Source organism: Notothenia rossii, assembly GCF_949606895.1.
Source record: "Notothenia rossii genome assembly, chromosome: 9".
In the NCBI taxonomy this organism is placed as follows: Eukaryota; Metazoa; Chordata; class Actinopteri; order Perciformes; family Nototheniidae; genus Notothenia; species Notothenia rossii.
In genome coordinates, this window is record NC_136907.1 from 79,831,377 (window position 1) to 79,851,807 (window position 20,431).

The 20,431-nt window shown below is 40.6% G+C and overlaps 1 protein-coding gene across 3 annotated transcripts in view; it reads right to left on the minus strand.

The window, feature by feature from the left end:
• The window catches only part of kcnq3 (potassium voltage-gated channel, KQT-like subfamily, member 3), a 143,647-nt gene that overhangs the window by 14,248 nt on the left and 108,968 nt on the right, over positions 1-20,431 (minus strand). For all 3 annotated transcript variants that reach the window (XM_079648986.1, XM_079648985.1, XM_079648987.1), the window contains 4 exons: positions 5,446-5,536; positions 3,622-3,748; positions 2,260-2,432; positions 1,659-1,832 (listed from right to left, as the gene is read on the minus strand). In XM_079648986.1, coding sequence (XP_079505112.1) covers positions 1,659-1,832; positions 2,260-2,432; positions 3,622-3,748; positions 5,446-5,536 — 565 coding nt within the window. The remainder of the gene's footprint in view (positions 1-1,658; positions 1,833-2,259; positions 2,433-3,621; positions 3,749-5,445; positions 5,537-20,431) is intronic.

The following is a 20,431-nucleotide window of genomic DNA, read 5'->3' on the forward strand; positions in this document are numbered from 1 at the left end:
GTCAGAAATGATCATGCTTGTCATATGTCTCTCTCCATAGAGGCTGAATCATCATGTTAATCACATAGCTATCATATGCCTCAAACAGTCCTGATGCTCTTCTAGGTCATCACACATCCTGTCATGTTCACAGCTACAGTTGATACCTTTGTTATCATGTGGCTCTCATGTTGGAGGAGGACATTCAGTGTTCTCCCAACAAAAAGAGACAAATACAGAATAGACTACAAAAAAAAAAACTGGACTACAGTATCTGCTTCTGTACTTACACTGGCTATCTTCAGTGTTTTAGTGCGCATCAATGTGAAGTATGGCAAAAGGCACTATTAGTACCCAGATGTCTAAAGAGAACTGGACCCAGCGTTGGAGGAGATGCCTCGTTAATTCCTATAAGAGTTGCTCAGCGGCACATGAAGCCAAAGGTGGAGCGTCTGTAGATTCGGGGGCTCATAAAGCATGCTCAGTGAATGTTTCCTTAAGCTCCTCCTCCCATCTCCAGGTCTTGGATCAGTCAATTGAATGTAGAATAAATATACATCTGGTTTCAGCTTTTAGTGCAACTTTTAGACCCGTGTGATTTCAATAAGGGATACACAAGTGTTGGTCGTTTATGTAGCAAGCACGTGCGTGTAGTACCACCGTTTGGCCACTATGAACATGAGCTTGAATGGCTGGCCCTCTTCTTGCTTCTCACAATCGACAATCAAGGACTGGCGCCTTGGCTAACATTAGTCGATGCTGCTGCTCTGGTGAAGCCAACACTTTACAACACATGTGGATTTCATTCTCTACGTAATCACTTTACATGCTGGTGTCAAAATAAGCCACTGTTTATTTTATTGGGAGTCATTTAGTGGTCTGTTCTGGTTTGTCGGTCGTTACTTCCTGTGATTTGAGACAACAGTGTACCACAGAGAGAAATGCTCCTCTCTGTAACCTCTGTTTGAATCTCTGATGGCCGTGTGTTTCAGCCTCATCTATAACATGAGGGGTGAGCGTGTTGCTCAAGGACACTTCAGCGGGGCAGATGCTCGCTGTCAGAGATGTTGATCTGTGGCCTGCAGGATGAAGGAATCTCTAATGAGGCCAGCGTGCTGGAAGGCTTCATTAGAGCAGGAAGCTGAGCCAACACTGACCAGAACTCAACCAGCTGCTCTCGGACTGGCTTCATGTGTTGTTTACTAAACACAGGATCTTTTGCATCATTGAAGTGATGAATGCAAGATGGCGCCGCGGACGGCTGCCTCTGTGTTTTGTCTTGCTGTGTGCGTTAATTCAGTGTTTACATACAGAACATCGAGCAGGTTCACCAGGAGGGAGCTCCTAAATATAAGAGAAACAACTTCACTGTACCCCAGCCACATCAGAGACCCTATGCATTACATTAAAGCACACTATATCGTTTTTTAAATTGATTATTTTTATGTTTTTTTTATTCCATTCTATTTCTCTGTAAATACTGCTATATTTTACAATATTTGTTATGTTTTATTATTTTTTTATGTTTTCTTAAAATAGTTCTCTATCTGTGTGTTTTTTTATTTGTGTTTGACTCATTCATGCACCACGACATCGAGTCAAATTCCTCGTACGTGCTAACCTACCTGGTGATATTCTGATATTTAACAGTGATAACAGCGCTGATGTGCAGTACGTACCAGTCCCCACCAGAGGGCGTCGGCGTACGTGTCGAAGTCCTGCGCTTTGGGCTGCGCGGTGGGGTTGTCGGGGTCAGAAACCTCCATGGAGACGTCGTCCTTCTCCACCAGGTACACCAGGAAGGAGGCGAGGATCAGAGACAGGAAGCCGATGTACCACGCCGTGATCAGCTCCTGAAGACACACACATGACCGAAAATGTGACCAATAAGAGTTCTCGTTAAATCCTCATTAAAAACCGTGTTTCTCCAAATGGTGGAGACGCATCTGCACCGGGTCGGCCACCGAAGATTCAAGATGCAAGGCTTCATCATCATGTGCTCAGCAGCTGTAGATGTGGCAACTGTCCCAGGCTCCTCCAACAGAGCAACATGAATATATATAACACAAATAAAACAGTGCAAGAGAATGCAGATCCCATCCTCGGTACTGAAGTTATTTCACGACATGACACTTCAATTGTTTGTAGTGATAATGTTTTAAGATAAGATGGAGCTGGACTGCAGCACGTTTACGTCCAAACGAACGTTACTTTCATTCAGCTGTTCCCCCAGTATATCTCCCAGCCTCCACACTGAAGGTTCTGTGGGATGAAACCCACCTTGCTGTGGGCGTAGATGGCGGACCCCAGCAGTTTCCAGGTGCCCCCCCTCCGGTCCATACGCAGCATCCGGAGAATCTGCAGGAAGCGAAGGCTGCGCAGAGACGTGGCCAAAACGTTCCCCTGGTTCCTCACCGCCACCACGGGCACCGAGGCGATCAGCACGAAGATGTCTGGGGAAACAGATTCATGGAAGAATGAAAACACGCAGTTTCAAGATTCAAGATTCAAGGCTTTGTGTGCTCAGAAGCTGCAGTGAAGATGTGGAAAGTAAATGCAAGTAAATACAGATCCCGCCCTCGGCACTGAAGTTATTTCACGACATGTTGTTGAGCTGAATTGCAGCACTCTTTATTTAACATATGAATTAATTCTACATTCATCAAACCCACGCGTTCACACACACTTTCCAAAACACAGGAACTTATTTTTCACGCATTCAACTGTTTTTGCAAACCCATTAAGTGCTAAAGAGATTACAACTAAAGTCACAGAGATCAAAACTAAAGTAATGAGCCTGTTTTGAAAATGTAAGAAGTAGAAATTAGTTACAAAAAACTGTAAAAACTAAAGTAGAAACGACTAGAGGGACATTCATTCCTAGGTTCCATAAATCAACACAAACCCAGTATACTGAAAAACAGAGCAGGTCTGGAAACATCTTACTTATTTTTCCATTTAAAAATCATTGGAGCACTTCCTGCTTCCTGTCTGCATGCACTCATACGGGAACATTTAGTACACATATTCATATCCATGACTTTAGCAAAACTTTAAATACTGTTACGTGTAAAAGTCCTGCATTCACAGAGGATAAAGACTAAAGTACGAACACATTGTAATTAAAGTAGAGGTTTTTAATATGGCCTCTTTTTAGTGTTTCAATAGAGGGCCAAAGATTCATGGAGAAATATTCTTTATGTGACGCGTTCATCAAACCCTTAATGAGCAGACCCAGTTCTTAAATGTGCTCTGAGGAGGGGGAACGCAGAGCGGAGGAATGAGCTGCTGGTGAGTGAAACGCTGATGATTAGATTTAGTTGTAACAAATCACAGTGACGAATAACGGAAACAGCCTTTAAGCCATCAGATGAAGTGTTGAGGAAAATGGGTTTTATGACATTTCAGAAAATAAGAGATCAATAAATAAAAATTGCATTAAAGTATATATACGTATATGTGCAGTAAAACGTGAAATAAAATATAATGAAAATACTTATAAAAACATATGAAGTAAAGATGGTCACATTTAGCTGGAATAACATGTAAATGATATTATAATATATTCAGAGACATATTAGTTTGAATAACAATGTGTTTATTCGTCCTCAGTGTTAAGCATGTTAATGATGGGCTCCTTACCCAGAATGCAGAGCGGTTTTCGAACGAACTTCAGCCGCCCCCTCCATCCTTTGTACCGACAGCAACATCCTGCGGCCCAGACCCTCAGACCGAACTCTGCTCCGAAGATGAAGATAGCAAACGTTTCCTGCGGGAAGACAAATATAACAAATATAAATTAAATGTTCGTTGTTTGATAAAAAGAAAAACACATGGCAACTTATTTTCATACATTTCTTTACATCTTTAAAGTTCTCCTATTATTCAGTTCTTCATCAATACATCACAGGTCTCAGATATATCCAGAGCCTGTCTCTGATTGGCTGAAACACCAAACAGATCGTTGCAGCATTACCCATAATCCCCTCTGTTTCAGCCCTGTTTCCAAAGTGCTGATTCTCTGTCTGTTACTTTAGATGTAGAGGAGACATGAAGAAGAGGGGACACATGTTGATGTAGAAGAGACATGAAGAAGAGGGGACACATGTTGATGTAGAAGAGACATGAAGAAGAGGGGACACATGTTGATGTAGAAGAGACATGAAGAAGAGGGGACACATGTTGATGTAGAAGAGACATGGAGAAGAGGGGACACATGTTGATGTAGAGGAGACATGAAGAAGAGGGGACACATGTTGATGTAGAAGAGACATGAAGAAGAGGGGACACATGTTGATGTAGAAGAGACATGAAGAAGAGGGGACACATGTTGATGTAGAAGAGACATGGAGATGAGGGGACACATGTTGATGTAGAAGAGACATGAAGAAGAGGGGACACATGTTGATGTAGAGGAGACATGAAGAAGAGGGGACACATGTTGATGTAGAGGAGACATGAAGAAGAGGGGACACATGTTGATGTAGAGGAGACATGAAGAAGAGGGGACACATGTTGATGTAGAAGAGACATGAAGAAGAGGGGACACATGTTGATGTAGAAGAGACATGAAGAAGAGGGGACACATGTTGATGAAGAAGAGACATGAAGAAGAGGGGACACATGTTGATGTAGAAGAGACATGAAGAAGAGGGGACACATGTTGATGTAGAAGAGACATGAAGAAGAGGGGACACATGTTGATGTAGAAGAGACATGGAGAAGAGGGGACACATGTTGATGTAGAAGAGACATGAAGAAGAGGGGACACATGTTGATGTAGAAGAGACATGAAGAAGAGGGGACACATGTTGATGTAGAATAGACATGAAGAAGAGGGGACACATGTTGATGTAGAAGAGACATGGAGAAGAGGGGACACATGTTGATGTAGAAGAGCCATGGAGAAGAGGGGACACATGTTGATGTAGAAGAGACATGAAGAAGAGGAGACACATGTTGATGTAGAAGAGACATGAAGAAGAGGGGACACATGTTGATGTAGAAGAGACATGAAGAAGAGGGGACACATGTTGATGTAGAAGAGACATGAAGAAGAGGGGACACATGTTGATGTAGAAGAGACATGGAGAAGAGGGGACACATGTTGATGTAGAGGAGACATGAAGAAGAGGGGACACATGTTGATGTAGAAGAGACATGAAGAAGAGGGGACACATGTTGATGTAGAAGAGACATGAAGAAGAGGGGACACATGTTGATGTAGAAGAGACATTGAGAAGAGGGGACACATGTTGATGTAGAAGAGACATGAAGAAGAGGGGACACATGTTGATGTAGAAGAGACATTGAGAAGAGGGGACACATGTTGATGTAGAACAGACATGAAGAAGTGGATTTAGCAGAATAGGTGACCTCTAAAGTTTGTTTTATCCACCTTGTTATTTGTTTATTCGTCAAAAAGTATTTAATTATTGTTGTTGTTGTTGATAATGTTCCTCTCACCACTATAACCAGCATGTTCGCAGAAACCTTCTCGTGCTCCTTGAACGTCGTCAGGATGGCCAGAATCAAACATCCCAGAACTATCAGAAACCTGTACACACACACACACACACACACACACACACACACACACACACACACACACACACACACACACACACACACACACACACACACACACACACACACACACACACACACACACACACACACACACACACACACACACACACACACACACACACACACACACACACACACACACACACACACACACACACACACACACACACACACACACAGTAAATACAGGAGTGTTATAGATACATGAAAACAGTTCAATAAAGCAGTTCCTGATGTGACCACTAGGGGGAGCTACATCTCCACTGTTCTCTTCCAACACCAGCAGACACAAGTAGCTTTCCCTCTCTTCTGGGAAAATCTACTTTTGAAAGGTTTGAAATGAAATACACATTTAGGAATTCACACTGCATGTCAAACACATATTTGGATCTTTGATACCGCATTTTTTTATTCATAAAGAGTTGAACATCAGAGCACAGTCTTTGAAACCTCTCTTGACACAGTTACGTTTTTGCAATTATGTTTTATGACATTTCAGTTCACTTTACTCTCTGTGTCTTTATGGGTACGGTTTGTTAATGTGTGGATACTTTTTAATTTAATCAACATTTTGAACTCAGGACTTTTTCTTTTACTTGAGTTTTTCAAGACTTATTAGAAGACGTATTTCTTCTCTGATAATGAAGTTTGCCATTGAGTGCTCTGCCCTTTCTCATCTCTACCTCTGTTTCTAAATAATGTATGTTCTGTTGTGTTGCCATTAGCCTGTGTTCACAAACATCTCCCAGAAGTTCGTGAAGTGCTGCAACAACCGTAACAGCATGAATATTTTACAGCCAAACAGCCTTCGGTGTTTACATAATTCACAGAGAGGAAGTGATAGCAGAGAGCAGACGCCTCCTGACCGTTAACGTCACTTAACCGTCTCGTAGTGATTCTGCTCAAAGCTATCCAGAGGACAGAGATGATCCTGGAGGTCGATGTTAACTCGATAGGATGCTACAGATACTGATCTGCAACACTTCCTATTCAGCCTCAAATAGTTCAATAAGACACAGAGAGACAAGTCGATGTTTGTTACACATCAACAAGAACAGAAATCAAAGGGCGCAACAGTATCAGTAACACAACACTGTAGTAAAAACAACTAGAAGGGACATTCTCACAACTTATTTTTATCAACATAATCATTCCTAGGTTCTATAGATCAATACAAATCCAGTATACTAAAAACCAGAGCAGGTCTGGGAAACATCTTACTTATTTTTCCATTTAAAAATCATTGGAGCACTTCCTGCTTCCTGTCTGCATGCACACAGACAGCACACTAGGTACACATATTCATATCCACACTTTAAATATTGGGTTACGTTTAAAAGTCCCGCTTGCATAGAGCATATAGAAGACACAAGTACAAGAGTATTACGAGCTAGTTGTTATTAAAGAAGCTTAAGTAGAGGTTCTCCATAATGATCTCCTGTTAGTGTTTCAATGGGAAAACTTAAAAGTCCTGAAATATATTATGCAATCAAGAGAGAGGTGTGCTTGAGTACAGTAATTGAGAACATGTCACAGTAGAGGCACAAAGTACAAATATGAAAACTAGCGTAATATGTCCTCTTTTAACATCTGCTAACTAAAGCCAATAATATTGGCCACCAGAAGCTAACGGTCAAACCCAAGCACACGAGGCTGTAGAAGCAAAACAACCGAGTGTATCAGACTTGGAAAGGTTTTTTGGTATTATTATTATGTTAACATTAAAAAAAAAAGACTGCTGTTATGATATTTGTGTTGCCTAATACAGACCAAGACCAACAACTAGAGATGTCCCGATCCGATCACGTGATCGGGGATCGGAGCCGATCACGTGATTTTCAAAAGATCGGAATCGGGAGAAAAAAATCGGGGATTGGGATTTTTTTTTTTTTTAAATACTTTTTTTAAATTTTGTATTCAATTTTACAAAACAAAAATGACCATGTTCAAGTCTTAAAGTCATCCTTAGGCCTTAGTTTTGGTTTCAAATGACACAACATCATGTATGTGTTGCTTCTTTGGGGCTTGTCTTTATAGACCTGGTTGATTATTTCTCTCAAATCTGGCAACAGAGTGGGCGCAGTGTCTAATAGTAGCAGTAAGCTAACGAGTACTGATAAGCTTTATTTTGTTTTGATCCAATGCTGCACAACTGAACTGATCCAATGCTGCTGTGAAAGAAAGAAGCTATATCCATGTTGGATAGAATATCCAATTTAAATAAACAAATAACCTTAAGGGACAACTTGAATGCTTTTTTTCTCTGAATGCATTGCATAGAGATCGGATCGGGAAAAATCGGTATCGGCAAATTGTCAAAATCAAATGATCGGAATCGGATCGGGAGCAAAAAAAGGTGATCGGGACATCCCTACCAACAACGTGTTATTCTGTCTCTTAGCAAGCTAACATTAGCCACCGAAAGCTAATGGTCAAACCCAACCACACGAGGCTGTAGAAGCAAAACAACTGAGTGTGTTAGACTTGGAAAGTTGTTTTTGCATTATTAATATGTTAACATTAAAAAAGGAAAGACTTAAGGAATAAGTCGGATGCTGTTTTGATATTTGCATTGCCTGATAAATACCAACAAGTCATGTTATCAGGTCTCTTATTAGTTTCTAACTCAGCTCCAAATTCCCATGAGGACATACAACATCTTGCAAATGCTTATGTCAGGAATCCTTGAAAAGCTATTAAGTGCTGTGCTTTCATGAAGGAACATGTGCATTTGTTTAGAGACTATGTGCAGCAGCGGATTCATCCACATTTTGGTATTTTAGGGAACATCTCCCAGCAAACATATCCTGTTGTTTGCTACATGTTCGAAGGAGAAACTCCAGACAGTCAGTTCCAGACATTCAAAAAACGAGTTCATATGAGAAACATGTCTGTAGAAATTCAGATGGTGTGGCACTGTTGATTCCTACCCTTGAAACGCTTCATTACTTGCTGTCGGCAGAATAAACGAAGCATTGAATCCAATCTGTGCTTTGATTGGAAATCTAGAGTTTGTGAGAGAGAGGCGGCCACGTTTTATTTCTCCACGTGAAGCTGAACAGTGAACGACTGCTTCTGTCTCCGGTGGAATTGGTTAAAGTAATGCAGCTTTTTACCAAAGTGGAGATTTATAGTCCAGAGACACTCAGTGGGAAATGGGTCTGGTGGCTTATAGATCATGTTTGGTCGTTTCCACTAATAAAAAGCTCTGATGGAAACAAACCGAAGAAGAGTTCACCCACAAATGTGCTTCACATGCTTCACCAATATCCAGTTCTTTGCACTGTGTAGTGTCAACAATGCAAACAAGCAGAAAGTATGGATTATACATAACCTGCAGCATTCACATTCAGACTCATTCACTGATATCTGTCTACGTTTGGTATCAGTGTTTTTGTGAAAGGTTATAAGAAAGGATTCCTGGTGAATTGTTCACACTTGTGCTCTTGTAAATATGCGTCCCATTGTCATAATTAAAAAAGAATACCAGATCGCCAATCCAGATAAAAATGCATGAAACTGCAGACATCTAAATGAAAAGTTGAGAAAGTTCTCTTTAAAGAGTCCTCTCCTGCTGATGTTCAGGTGTATATCAGTATGTAGTGTCTCTACTCTAAAGAGTCCTCTCCTGCTGATGTTCAGGTGTATATCAGTATGTAGTGTCTCTACTTTAAAGAGTCCTCTCCTGCTGATGTTCAGGTGTATATCAGTATGTAGTGTCTCTACTTTAAAGAGTCCTCTCCTGCTGATGTTCAGGTGTATATCAGTATGTAGTGTCTCTACTTTAAAGAGTCCTCTCCTGCTGATGTTCTGGTGTATATAAGTATGTAGTGTCTCTACTTTAAAGAGTCCTCTCCTGCTGATGTTCAGGTGTATATCAGTATGTAGTGTCTCTACTTTAAAGAGTCATCTCCTGCTGATGTTCAGGTGTACAGGACTGTCTCAGAAAATTAGAATATTGTGATAAAGTTCTTTATTTTCTGTAATGCAATTAAAAAAACAAAAATGTCATACATTCTGGATTCATTACAAATCAACTGAAATATTGCAAGCCTTTTATTATTTTAATATTGCTGATTATGGCATACAGCTTAAGAAAACTCAAATATCCTATCTCTAAATATTAGAATATCATGAAAAAGTATACTAGTAGGGTGTTCAACGAATCACTTGAATCGTCTAATTAACTCGAAACACCTGCAAGGGTTTCCTGAGCCTTGAAAAACACTCAGCTTGGTTCAGTAAACTAAATCACAAGTATGGGGAAGACTGCTGATCTGACTGCTGTCCAGAGGACCGTCATTGACACCCTCCATCAGGAGGGTAAGACACAAAAAGAAATTTCTCAAAGAGCAAGCTGTTCACAGAGTGCAGTTTCAAAGCACATCCACAAAAAGTCTGTTGGAAGGGGGAAATGTGGCAGGAAACGCTGCACAACCAAGAGAGATGACCGCAGCCTTAACAGCATTGTGAAGAAGAGTCGCTTCCAGAATTTGGGGGAGCTTCAAAGACAGTGGACTGAAGCTGGAGTCCAGGTATCAAAAGTCACTGTTCACAGACGTGTCCGGGAAATGGGCTACAATAGCCGTATTCCCATGGTCAAGCCACTTCTGAACTCAAGACAACGGAAGAGGCGTCTGACTTGGGCTAAGGAAAAGAAGCACTGGACAGTTGCACAGTGGTCCAAAGTCCTCTTTTCAGACGAAAGCAAGTTTTGTATTTCATTTGGAAGTCAAGGCGCCAGAGTCTGGAGAAAGGCTGGAGAGGAGCAAAATCCAAGTTGCTTGAAATCCAGTGTGAAGTTCCCACAGTCAGCGATGGTTTGGGGAGCCATGTCAGCTGCTGGTGTTGGTCCACTGTGTTTCATCAAGCCCAGAGTAAATGCAGCTGTGTACCAAGAGATTTTAGAGCACTACATGCTTCCGTCTGCTGAAAAGCTCTATGGAGATGAGGAATTCATTTTCCAGCATGATCTGGCACCTGCCCACAGTGCCAAAACCACCAGTAACTGGTGTACTGACCATGGCATTACTGTCCTCGATTGGCCTGCAAATTCCCCTGACCTGAACCCCATAGAGAATATGTGGGGTATTGTGAAGAAGAAGCTGAAAGACACCAGACCCAACAATGCTAATGAGCTAAAGGCCGCTATTGAAGCATCCTGGGCATCCATAACACCTCAGCAATGCCACAGGCTGATTGCCTCCATGCCACGCCGCATTGATGCAGTAATCCGTGCAAAAGGATTCCCAACCAAGTACTGAGTGCATTAATGGACATTTTCAAATGTTTGATTGTGTTTTGCTGTTATAAATCTTTTTTTTTTACTTGGTCTGAGGAACTATTCTAATTTTTTGAGATAGGATTTTTGAGTTTTCTTAAGCTGTATGCCATAATCAGCAATATTAAAATAATAAAAGGCTTGCAATATTTCAGTTGATTTGTAATGAATCCAGAATGTATGACATTTTTGTTTTTTTAATTGCATTACAGAAAATAAAGAACTTTATCACAATATTCTAATTTTCTGAGACAGTCCTGTATATCAGTATGTAGTGTCTCTACTTTAAAGAGTCCTCTCCTGCTGATGTTCAGGTGTATGTCAGTATGTAGTGTCTCTACTTTAAAGAGTCCTCTCCTGCTGATGTTCAGGTGTATATCAGTATGTAGTGTCTCTACTTTAAAGAGTCCTCTCCTGCTGATGTTCAGGTGTATATCAGTATGTAGTGTCTCTACTTTAAAGAGTCCTCTCCTGCTGATGTTCAGGTGTATATCAGTATGTAGTGTCTCTACTTTAAAGAGTCCTCCACTGCTGATATTCAGGTGTATATCAGTATGTAGTTTCTCTACTTTAAAGAGTCCTCTCCTGCTGATGTTCAGGTGTATATCAGTATGTAGTGTCTCTACTTTAAAGAGTCCTCTCCTGCTGATGTTCAGGTGTATATCAGTATTTAATGTCTCTACTTTAAAGAGTCCTCTCCTGCTGATGTTCAGGTGTATATCAGTATGTAGTGTCTCTACTTTAAAGAGTCCTCTCCTGCTGATGTTCAGGTGTATATCAGTATGTAGTGTCTCTACTTTAAAGAGTCCTCTCCTGCTGATGTTCAGGTGTATATCAGTATGTAGTGTCTCTACTTTAAAGAGTCCTCTCCTGCTGATGTTCAGGTGTATATCAGTATGTAGTGTCTCTACTTTAAAGAGTCCTCTCCTGCTGATGTTCAGGTGTATATCAGTATGTAGTGTCTCTACTTTAAAGAGTCCTCTCCTGCTGATGTTCAGGTGTATATCAGTATGTAGTGTCTCTACTTTAAAGAGTCCTCTCCTGCTGATGTTCAGGTGTATATCAGTATTTAATGTCTCTACTTTAAAGAGTCCTCTCCTGCTGATGTTCAGGTGTATATCAGTATGTAGTGTCTCTACTTTAAAGAGTCCTCTCCTGCTGATGTTCAGGTGTATATCAGTATGTAGTGTCTCTACTTTAAAGAGTCCTCTCCTGCTGATGTTCAGGTGTATATCAGTATGTAGTGTCTCTACTTTAAAGAGTCCTCTCCTGCTGATGTTCAGGTGTATATCAGTATGTAGTGTCTCTACTTTAAAGAGTCCTCTCCTGCTGATGTTCAGGTGTATATCAGTATGTAGTGTCTCTACTTTAAAGAGTCCTCTCCTGCTGATGTTCAGGTGTATATCAGTATGTAGTGTCTCTACTTTAAAGAGTCCTCTCCTGCTGATGTTCAGGTGTATATCAGTATGTAGTGTACTTTCTGTATTGCAGCACCTCTTTTCACCCTCTGTCTGAAACCAGAGCCCAGTCTGCTCTGATTGGTTAGCTCTGTTGTGATTGGCCAATAAAGGTCATGTATGTTTATAATGATGGGATCAGCCTCTCACTCGTCATTAATCCACTTCACATCCCCGCTGGGCTTCCTGCAGCTGATTCTCCCCCCCGGAGGATTCCTAACAACCAATTTGCAGGCGGGATTCAATAAAGAAAGTGCAGACGATGCAATTCTGACATTTAATTTGCTCTGCGATATGCAAACAGTGGTGGGAAAGGACAGCGGTTTAATGACTCTCAGTCACAAGGACGAGATGAGAGACGCTGATCTGCATCGAGATTCTCTGCAGAGAAGTTTTTACAACACGATGACGGCAGGGATGGCAAAAGTACATTCATCCTTTACTCAAGTAAAAGTAAAGAGGCTTTGAAATGTACTTCAGTAAAAAGTACCCATAACTAGCAGCTGTTTTAAAGAGTACCTGACCTCCCTTTATATTAATTGAACAATAATGTCATTGTTAGCTAATGAATGTTTCCATGGTGACCAACGGCAACATGACAACGTTTCCATTGGTCCCTCTTCTTTAGAGAAGACCAGGAAATGATGGATACACGGATCGTGTTCAAATCAATAGGCACGCAATGACTCTAAATAATAATGATCACGCCACCAAACACACATTCAGACTAAAGGAACCAGCCTGTTTGGAGAATGAGAGAAGTAGAAAGTACAGGTATTTGTGTTCAACATGTGAGAAGTAGAAAGTACAGGTATTTGAGTTCAACATGTAAGAAGTAGAAAGTACAGGTATTTGTGTTCAACATGTAAGAAGTAGAAAGTACAGGTATTTGTGTTCAACATGTAAGAAGTAGAAAGTACAGGTATTTGGGTTCAACATGTAAGAAGTAGAAAGTACAGGTATTTGTGTTCAACATGTAAGAAGTAGAAAGTACAGGTATTTGGGTTCAACATGTCAGAAGTAGAAAGTACAGGTATTTGTGTTCAACATGTGAGAAGTAGAAAGTACAGGTATTTGAGTTCAACATGTGAGAAGTAGAAAGTACAGGTATTTGTGTTCAACATGTAAGAAGTAGAAAGTTCAGGTATTTGTGTTCAACATGTAAGAAGTAGAAAGTACAGGTATTTGGGTTCAACATGTAAGAAGTAGAAAGTACAGGTATTTGTGTTCAACATGTAAGAAGTAGAAAGTACAGGTATTTGGGTTCAACATGTAAGAAGTAGAAAGTACAGGTATTTGTGTTCAACATGTAAGAAGTAGAAAGTACAGGTATTTGTGTTCAACATGTCAGAAGTAGAAAGTACAGGTATTTGTGTTCAACATGTGAGAAGTAGAAAGTACAGGTATTTGAGTTCAACATGTGAGAAGTAGAAAGTACAGGTATTTGTGTTCAACATGTAAGAAGTAGAAAGTTCAGGTATTTGAGTTCAACATGTAAGAAGTAGAAAGTACAGGTATTTGTGTTCAAAATGTAAGAAGTAGAAAGTACAGGTATTTGAGTTCAAAATGTAAGAAGTAGAAAGTACAGGTATTTGTGTTCAACATGTTAGAAGTAGAAAGTACAGGTATTTGGGTTCAACATGTAAGAAGTAGAAAGTACAGGTATTTGTGTTCAACATGTGAGAAGTAGAAAGTACAGGTATTTGAGTTCAACATGTGAGAAGTAGAAAGTACAGGTATTTGTGTTCAACATGTAAGAAGTAGAAAGTTCAGGTATTTGAGTTCAACATGTAAGAAGTAGAAAGTACAGGTATTTGTGTTCAAAATGTAAGAAGTAGAAAGTACAGGTATTTGTGTTCAAAATGTAAGAAGTAGAAAGTACAGGTATTTGAGTTCAACATGTAAGAAGTAGAAAGTACAGGTATTTGGGTTCAACATGTAAGAAGTAGAAAGTACAGGTATTTGAGTTCAACATGTAAGAAGTAGAAAGTTCAGGTATTTGAGTTCAAAATGTAAGAAGTAGAAAGTACAGGTATTTGTGTTCAACATGTTAGAAGTAGAAAGTACAGGTATTTGAGTTCAACATGTAAGAAGTAGAAAGTACAGGTATTTGGGTTCAACATGTAAGAAGTAGAAAGTTCAGGTATTTGAGTTCAACATGTAAGAAGTAGAAAGTACAGGTATTTGTGTTCAAAATGTAAGAAGTAGAAAGTACAGGTATTTGTGTTCAAAATGTAAGAAGTAGAAAGTACAGGTATTTGAGTTCAACATGTAAGAAGTAGAAAGTACAGGTATTTGGGTTCAACATGTAAGAAGTAGAAAGTACAGGTATTTGAGTTCAACATGTAAGAAGTAGAAAGTTCAGGTATTTGAGTTCAAAATGTAAGAAGTAGAAAGTACAGGTATTTGTGTTCAACATGTTAGAAGTAGAAAGTACAGGTATTTGGGTTCAACATGTAAGAAGTCAAAGTAAAAAGCGGTCAGAAGAATAAGTAGTGGAGTAAAGTACTGATACCAGAAACATGTACTTAAGTTCAGTAACAAAGTATTTGTACTCCACTACTTCCCACCTCTGGACGACGCACAGTTAAAGCAGCAGAGTGTGATATCTCTGACATGTGGAGATGAATCTCAACAGTGTTAGCTCTAGTCTGACAGCTGCACTGAAGTGTGACAGAGAGTTTTAAAAGTGCAAAGAGTGGAATAACTTTTAAACAGCTCTTGGGAAAATCGTATATTTATGTGACAGTGAACAGAAAAACTCCTTTGAGGATTGTGTAACGGTTTCTTATATCTTGGTTTCTTCTTGTCTAAGGTCAAATTGTTCTGTTGTCTTACTACACTACAGTGAAAACACATCTTGTTGATATTTATTTTCACCTGTATGTATTTGCATTGCATTTGATATGGAGGTCATCTCAAATTAATGTTAAGTAATCAGATTACTTTACATGTATATTACATTGTCAGCTTTAGGTCAAACTGAACCTGTTTAAATGATCCAATGACCTCTTTAAGGTTAAATCAATCACAGGAACACCATTTCTCATTTTAGATGTTAAGTATCTATTGGAATAATCCTCTTCATGTGAACGTAAAATAAATAACTCAACCGCATTCATTAAGAAACATGTAGTCCATCTTCGTTCAGCTTTTGGTCAGCTTGAACAGATTTTATTGAGCCAATGAAGTGAAAATCAATATTGCCAACAAATGGTGTCTTAATTAAAATACAAAATGTCTTATAGATATTGATTGAAGGACCCTTAATTACAAAAAACAAGAACAACAACATCTTTTATTGCCTAAAAGGAATTATAACTTAAATTAAAACCAAGTAAAAACCTCTGAGTATGAAATTGAAAGCCACAACGGAAGTACCGTAAACCTGCATATTCGTTCTAAACATAATTTAAACTACCAATTCAACCACCTTTAACCTAACCCCTACCTAATCCTAGCCATATTATTTTTTATCAACTTTCAAACCAAACATTTTAGAATTTATTTTATAGTCCCAGAAGGTGAGTCCTCACCATTTGAGTGTGTAAGCAGACCTATGTCCCCACAACATCAGCAAAACAAACTAAACACAAACACCCACACACATTCAAGCTACTCTCAGATCGGATCAGGGACGCAGGAAGTCAGTCAGAGTTGGGGGTGCGGGTGGAGCCTCGCAGATGGGGGCCTCAGCACCCCCCTTCCCGCGTCCAGGGATCGGATGTCATTTTCTGTCAGTGCCGTATTGAGGGGACCACACATTACTACTGGATCATGCACATTTTACCCACACACACACACACACCCACACACACACACACACACACACACACACACACACACACACACACACACACACACACACACACACACACACACACACACACACACACACACACACACACACACATTAAACACCACAATCATCCTTAATGAATAAAACTTAATTTAAACATGCAAAAGAACAGAAAAGACGACAGATAACCCTCATGTAGAAGCGGATGGTTTTCACGCATCACTTCCTGTTTTTTTCTGTCCTCCCCCTCGACCTCCTGCACTCTGTGACCGTGTTGACTCTGCACACACTGGCCTTTACCTTTTATTGACGAGTTCACGGCTATATTGTTTACTCATTTATTAATTCTGGACCGCCTGTCAGGAGTCTCTCTCTCTCTCTCACACTCAGGGCAACCCTGCCCTGCATCACCTCTCAACCTCGCCTGGAGGTCAGATGTGTGTGTGTGTGCGTGTGTGTGTGTGTGTGTGTGTGTGTGTGTGTGTGTGTGTGTGTGCAGAGTCAGGAGAGTGTGTAGGGTGTGGTGGAGTTATGTACCAGCGCCTCCCCCCCCTGCTGTGCACAGAGGGAGAGGAGACAAGGAAATTCATGATGTGATTTGGGATTTGCTGATCGTGCACAAAGCTGGTGTTTGACCAGGAATATCCTGAGCTCTGCAGGAGGTGGAGACGTGTGTGTGTGTGTGTGTGTGTGTGTGTGTGTGTGTGTGTGTGTGTGTGTGTGTGTGTGTGTGTGTGTGTGTGTGTGTGTGTGTGTGTGTGTGTGTGTGTGTGTGTGTGTGTGTGTGTGTGTGTGTGTGTGTGGTGGGGGGGTTCCCATTCCCACATCAGCACGTTGACAGCTGACGGCGTCCTTGACATTAAAACATGTTGAGTTGCAGATCATCCTGACAACTTCACTTCAACTTGTTTTCATGTTATCTCATCATATAGCCTATAGCCATATATTTTTCAGAATATATTTTGCAAATGGTACACTAAACCTTACAGTTGTGATTTGCAATTTTAGAAAATTGTACTGAAATGTCCCTTAGTTTAATAGTTCTTAATGTTGCTCTTGGTTTGGTTTTGATTTGTCTGTCTTTCAGCGGGTTAAAGGAAGCCTTATTTTTGTGAACCTTAAAGAGGGACTGTGAGACTGACCGTTGAGCGGCCCGACCAAGCAAGGAGGCAGAGGCAGAACGTCCAAAAATATAACCCGACGTGGGCATTTATTAAAATAATGTGCACAAAGTTCACAGCCTCGATCCTGCTGTTCTCCGTGAACACATCCTGCAGCCACAAAGATCTCACACACACTACCAGCCTCCACACAGACAGGGAAAACAGAGCCTAAATACCTATACACTAATTAGCACAACAAGACACAAGTGGGGGGGGGGGGGGAAGCAACTAGACACAGGTGAGGGGGGAGGAGACAACACAGGGCAGCAGGTGCACACAATCAGCAACAACACAAATGGTGAACAGGGAAGTTGTCGTCAATATACCCCACACAGTACAATGACTCCATAAACACGTTAACGAGAGCTCCAGTAACGGCGTCTCGTTACAGGGACTATTATTCTTGTTGGGGTTTCCCTTTCCTGTCGTGTGCTCTGTAGGTATTTAGTGCATGTAAATCAGGGGTGGGGAGCCTTTGTCCTCTCAAGGGCCATTTCAATTTCTTCAACATCCTCCGAGGGCCGTACAAATTATTGACCTCTGCTTAAAAAAACTAAAATCACAGCCCATTCATTTGGCCTTTCTTTCATGTGCAAAGAAAGAGCAACCTCTGAATCCAGAGATCTCACCATGACTCACCATGCATGCACGTGCACGGTGTGGCATGCATGCACGTGCACGGTGTGGCATGACCACCAACACAGAAAGATATGGACACAAGATGTGTGCAAATGTATTTAGTATCCTATCCATGTGAACATGATTTAAGTGGGGGGGGGACCCTAACCTCCTCTAGGGGTGTCCGGGGACCATACCCCCGGGAAGATTTTTTTTGAAATGTTGAAGTTAAAGCATCAATCTGGTGCACTTTGAGAGCAACATGAAGAGATCTATGGATACATCTCTCAACACCCAGATGAAACAGAACTGGAAGCAGATTTATTTTTCTTTATAGATATTTTACAAATCACTCCCCTTTCAAACTTCTTGTTTATTAATAACACATTTTTTTTACTGTCATATAGTATTTTATACCTGTTTGCTTTATTTATTTATTTTTTATAACTATAATGATCATATAAAGATGTGCCTTTACCTCACTGGTTGTAGAAAAAGCTTCTTATATTCGTTAGCATAGCTAGCTAACCAGATGCTAATAACAACAAAGTTATTGACTGTATGATCAGTATGACAGATGAACAGATCGCCCACTGGGCTTTCAACTAAAGACACAGCCACGCACAAACTGCGGCATGTGTACAGCTCCTTATCTTTACTGACATTCGTGAAGTGGCGGAGCGGCGTTCTGGTGCTCTCCGTCAGAACTGCACCCCCGCAGACGAGACATATACCACGTGATGACACGTTAGGCTTGTGTTGTGTTCAAGGACCCTGACCTTGGCCAGGAAAAACAGGCACTCGCTTGTTTAATTGTTTTGCGGTCTAGATTTCTTTAATTGTTTGCGTGTGTTTATAAATGACCTCGACCTGGATCAAATGATCTCCGGGCCAGAAGTCCCCCCCCCTGATGTAAATAGTCTGCAAAGGCCTACAATCCCTGTGTTTCTCTCCCACACACTCCCAAAAACAATAACTGTAATCTGCTTCTAAAACAAACTGCAGAATGACGTCTTCTCTGAAGTCTCATAAATCTGTTTTGAGCAAACACAGAAGGAGGGATTAAAACAGAGCTGATCTCTCTGCTCCCACGAGGCCACAGATGACTTCATCGTTCGACAGTGAGACACATTCTGATTGGCTCGTTCCAAAGAGGGGAAGCTTTCCTCTCACACAGGTAGTCAGAAATCAGCATCCTCAGGACTTTAGAGGAAACTCTCTGTGGGTTTGCAGCTGTGGTTTTTGCTGTGATGCCTCCCTTAATTGGTTCTAATGAATCAGATTAGTCAGACTAATTAGCTAGCTTGTTCTGTTCAAACATCAGTCAGGGACGGAGTAAACACAAAGAGATGATGTGTCCTGACATGAATAAATCACAAATATAAAAGGTATATTAACCGTCACATAATTCCCAGTGTTTCCACATTCATTTCCTTCGAGAGGCCGTGTTAGAAAGGTACTGACAAACGACCATATACCAAATGATACAAATGAGATGATACCTATCATTATACGTATGTATTATGTTGCTCTGATGATTGGGGGTTATTTGCTGACATGGTAGGAGTGTTGGTCTTGCTGATGGATGGCAAATCTTAAAATGGGAGCAGAGATGTTGGTGTGTTTACATCTTTAATCCAGACTTGCTTATCTTACAGTTTACCAATCTTAACTCTTTTGAAGCTGCAGCCAATGGAAGTCTTTTGGTTCGTTCACTTTCAGCCACCATTCAAAATATACATAATATGTTTACCCTATACTCCCCAGTGGTCTCCAGAAATCTGTACCTCAGTAGCACTTACACCAAACTGTCCACTGTCATGCCTTTCTATATTCTGAAGCTGTTTACACATCATTCACACCCTCATTTATACACACTTTACGACTAAGAACATGCAGAAAATGGCTTTTTATGGCAGTATTTTTGGCTTTATGGAGTGATACAAAGAGATATATAACCTGACTTTATCAAATAGGAAATGCATGCAACATATCTCAAATGTAATAAGATGATGCCTCAATAATGGTGAGGTGTTCTGGGAAATGTAGACCTCTTGAAATGTTAAAAAGGTACAATAAAAGCAATAATAAACATAGGAACAAAATGTCTCCTGGACCTTTTCAAAAAGGACTCATGCCTTGAAGTAAAAGGAACAATTTCCCTTATGAGGACTGAGCCTCCAGACTAATTAATGTTGCTGGTCGTAAACTGCAGACAGAAAGTAATATTAGATTCGGCAGATAAAGTGCAAAGGTCCGTCTCCGTCCTCTATTTTAAATAATTGTGACTTTTCCCCGAGTTTCGTCTGCAGGGGATCTGACGCACTTGGTTGACCTCATCTTTGGGAAGTTAAGGACCAAATCTCAAACACTGAGTGCTAATTATGTTAGATTTCCTGGCCGTATAATTAGGGTCATTTCGAAGGAAATGATGTTCAGTAACGCCTCCCTGCCCCCCCGCAATGGGAGGAACGAGGAGAGGAAGACAAATATGGCTGCCACACTTCAGAGGACTCAAAATGTTTCTGCACTGAAGCGGGAAGAG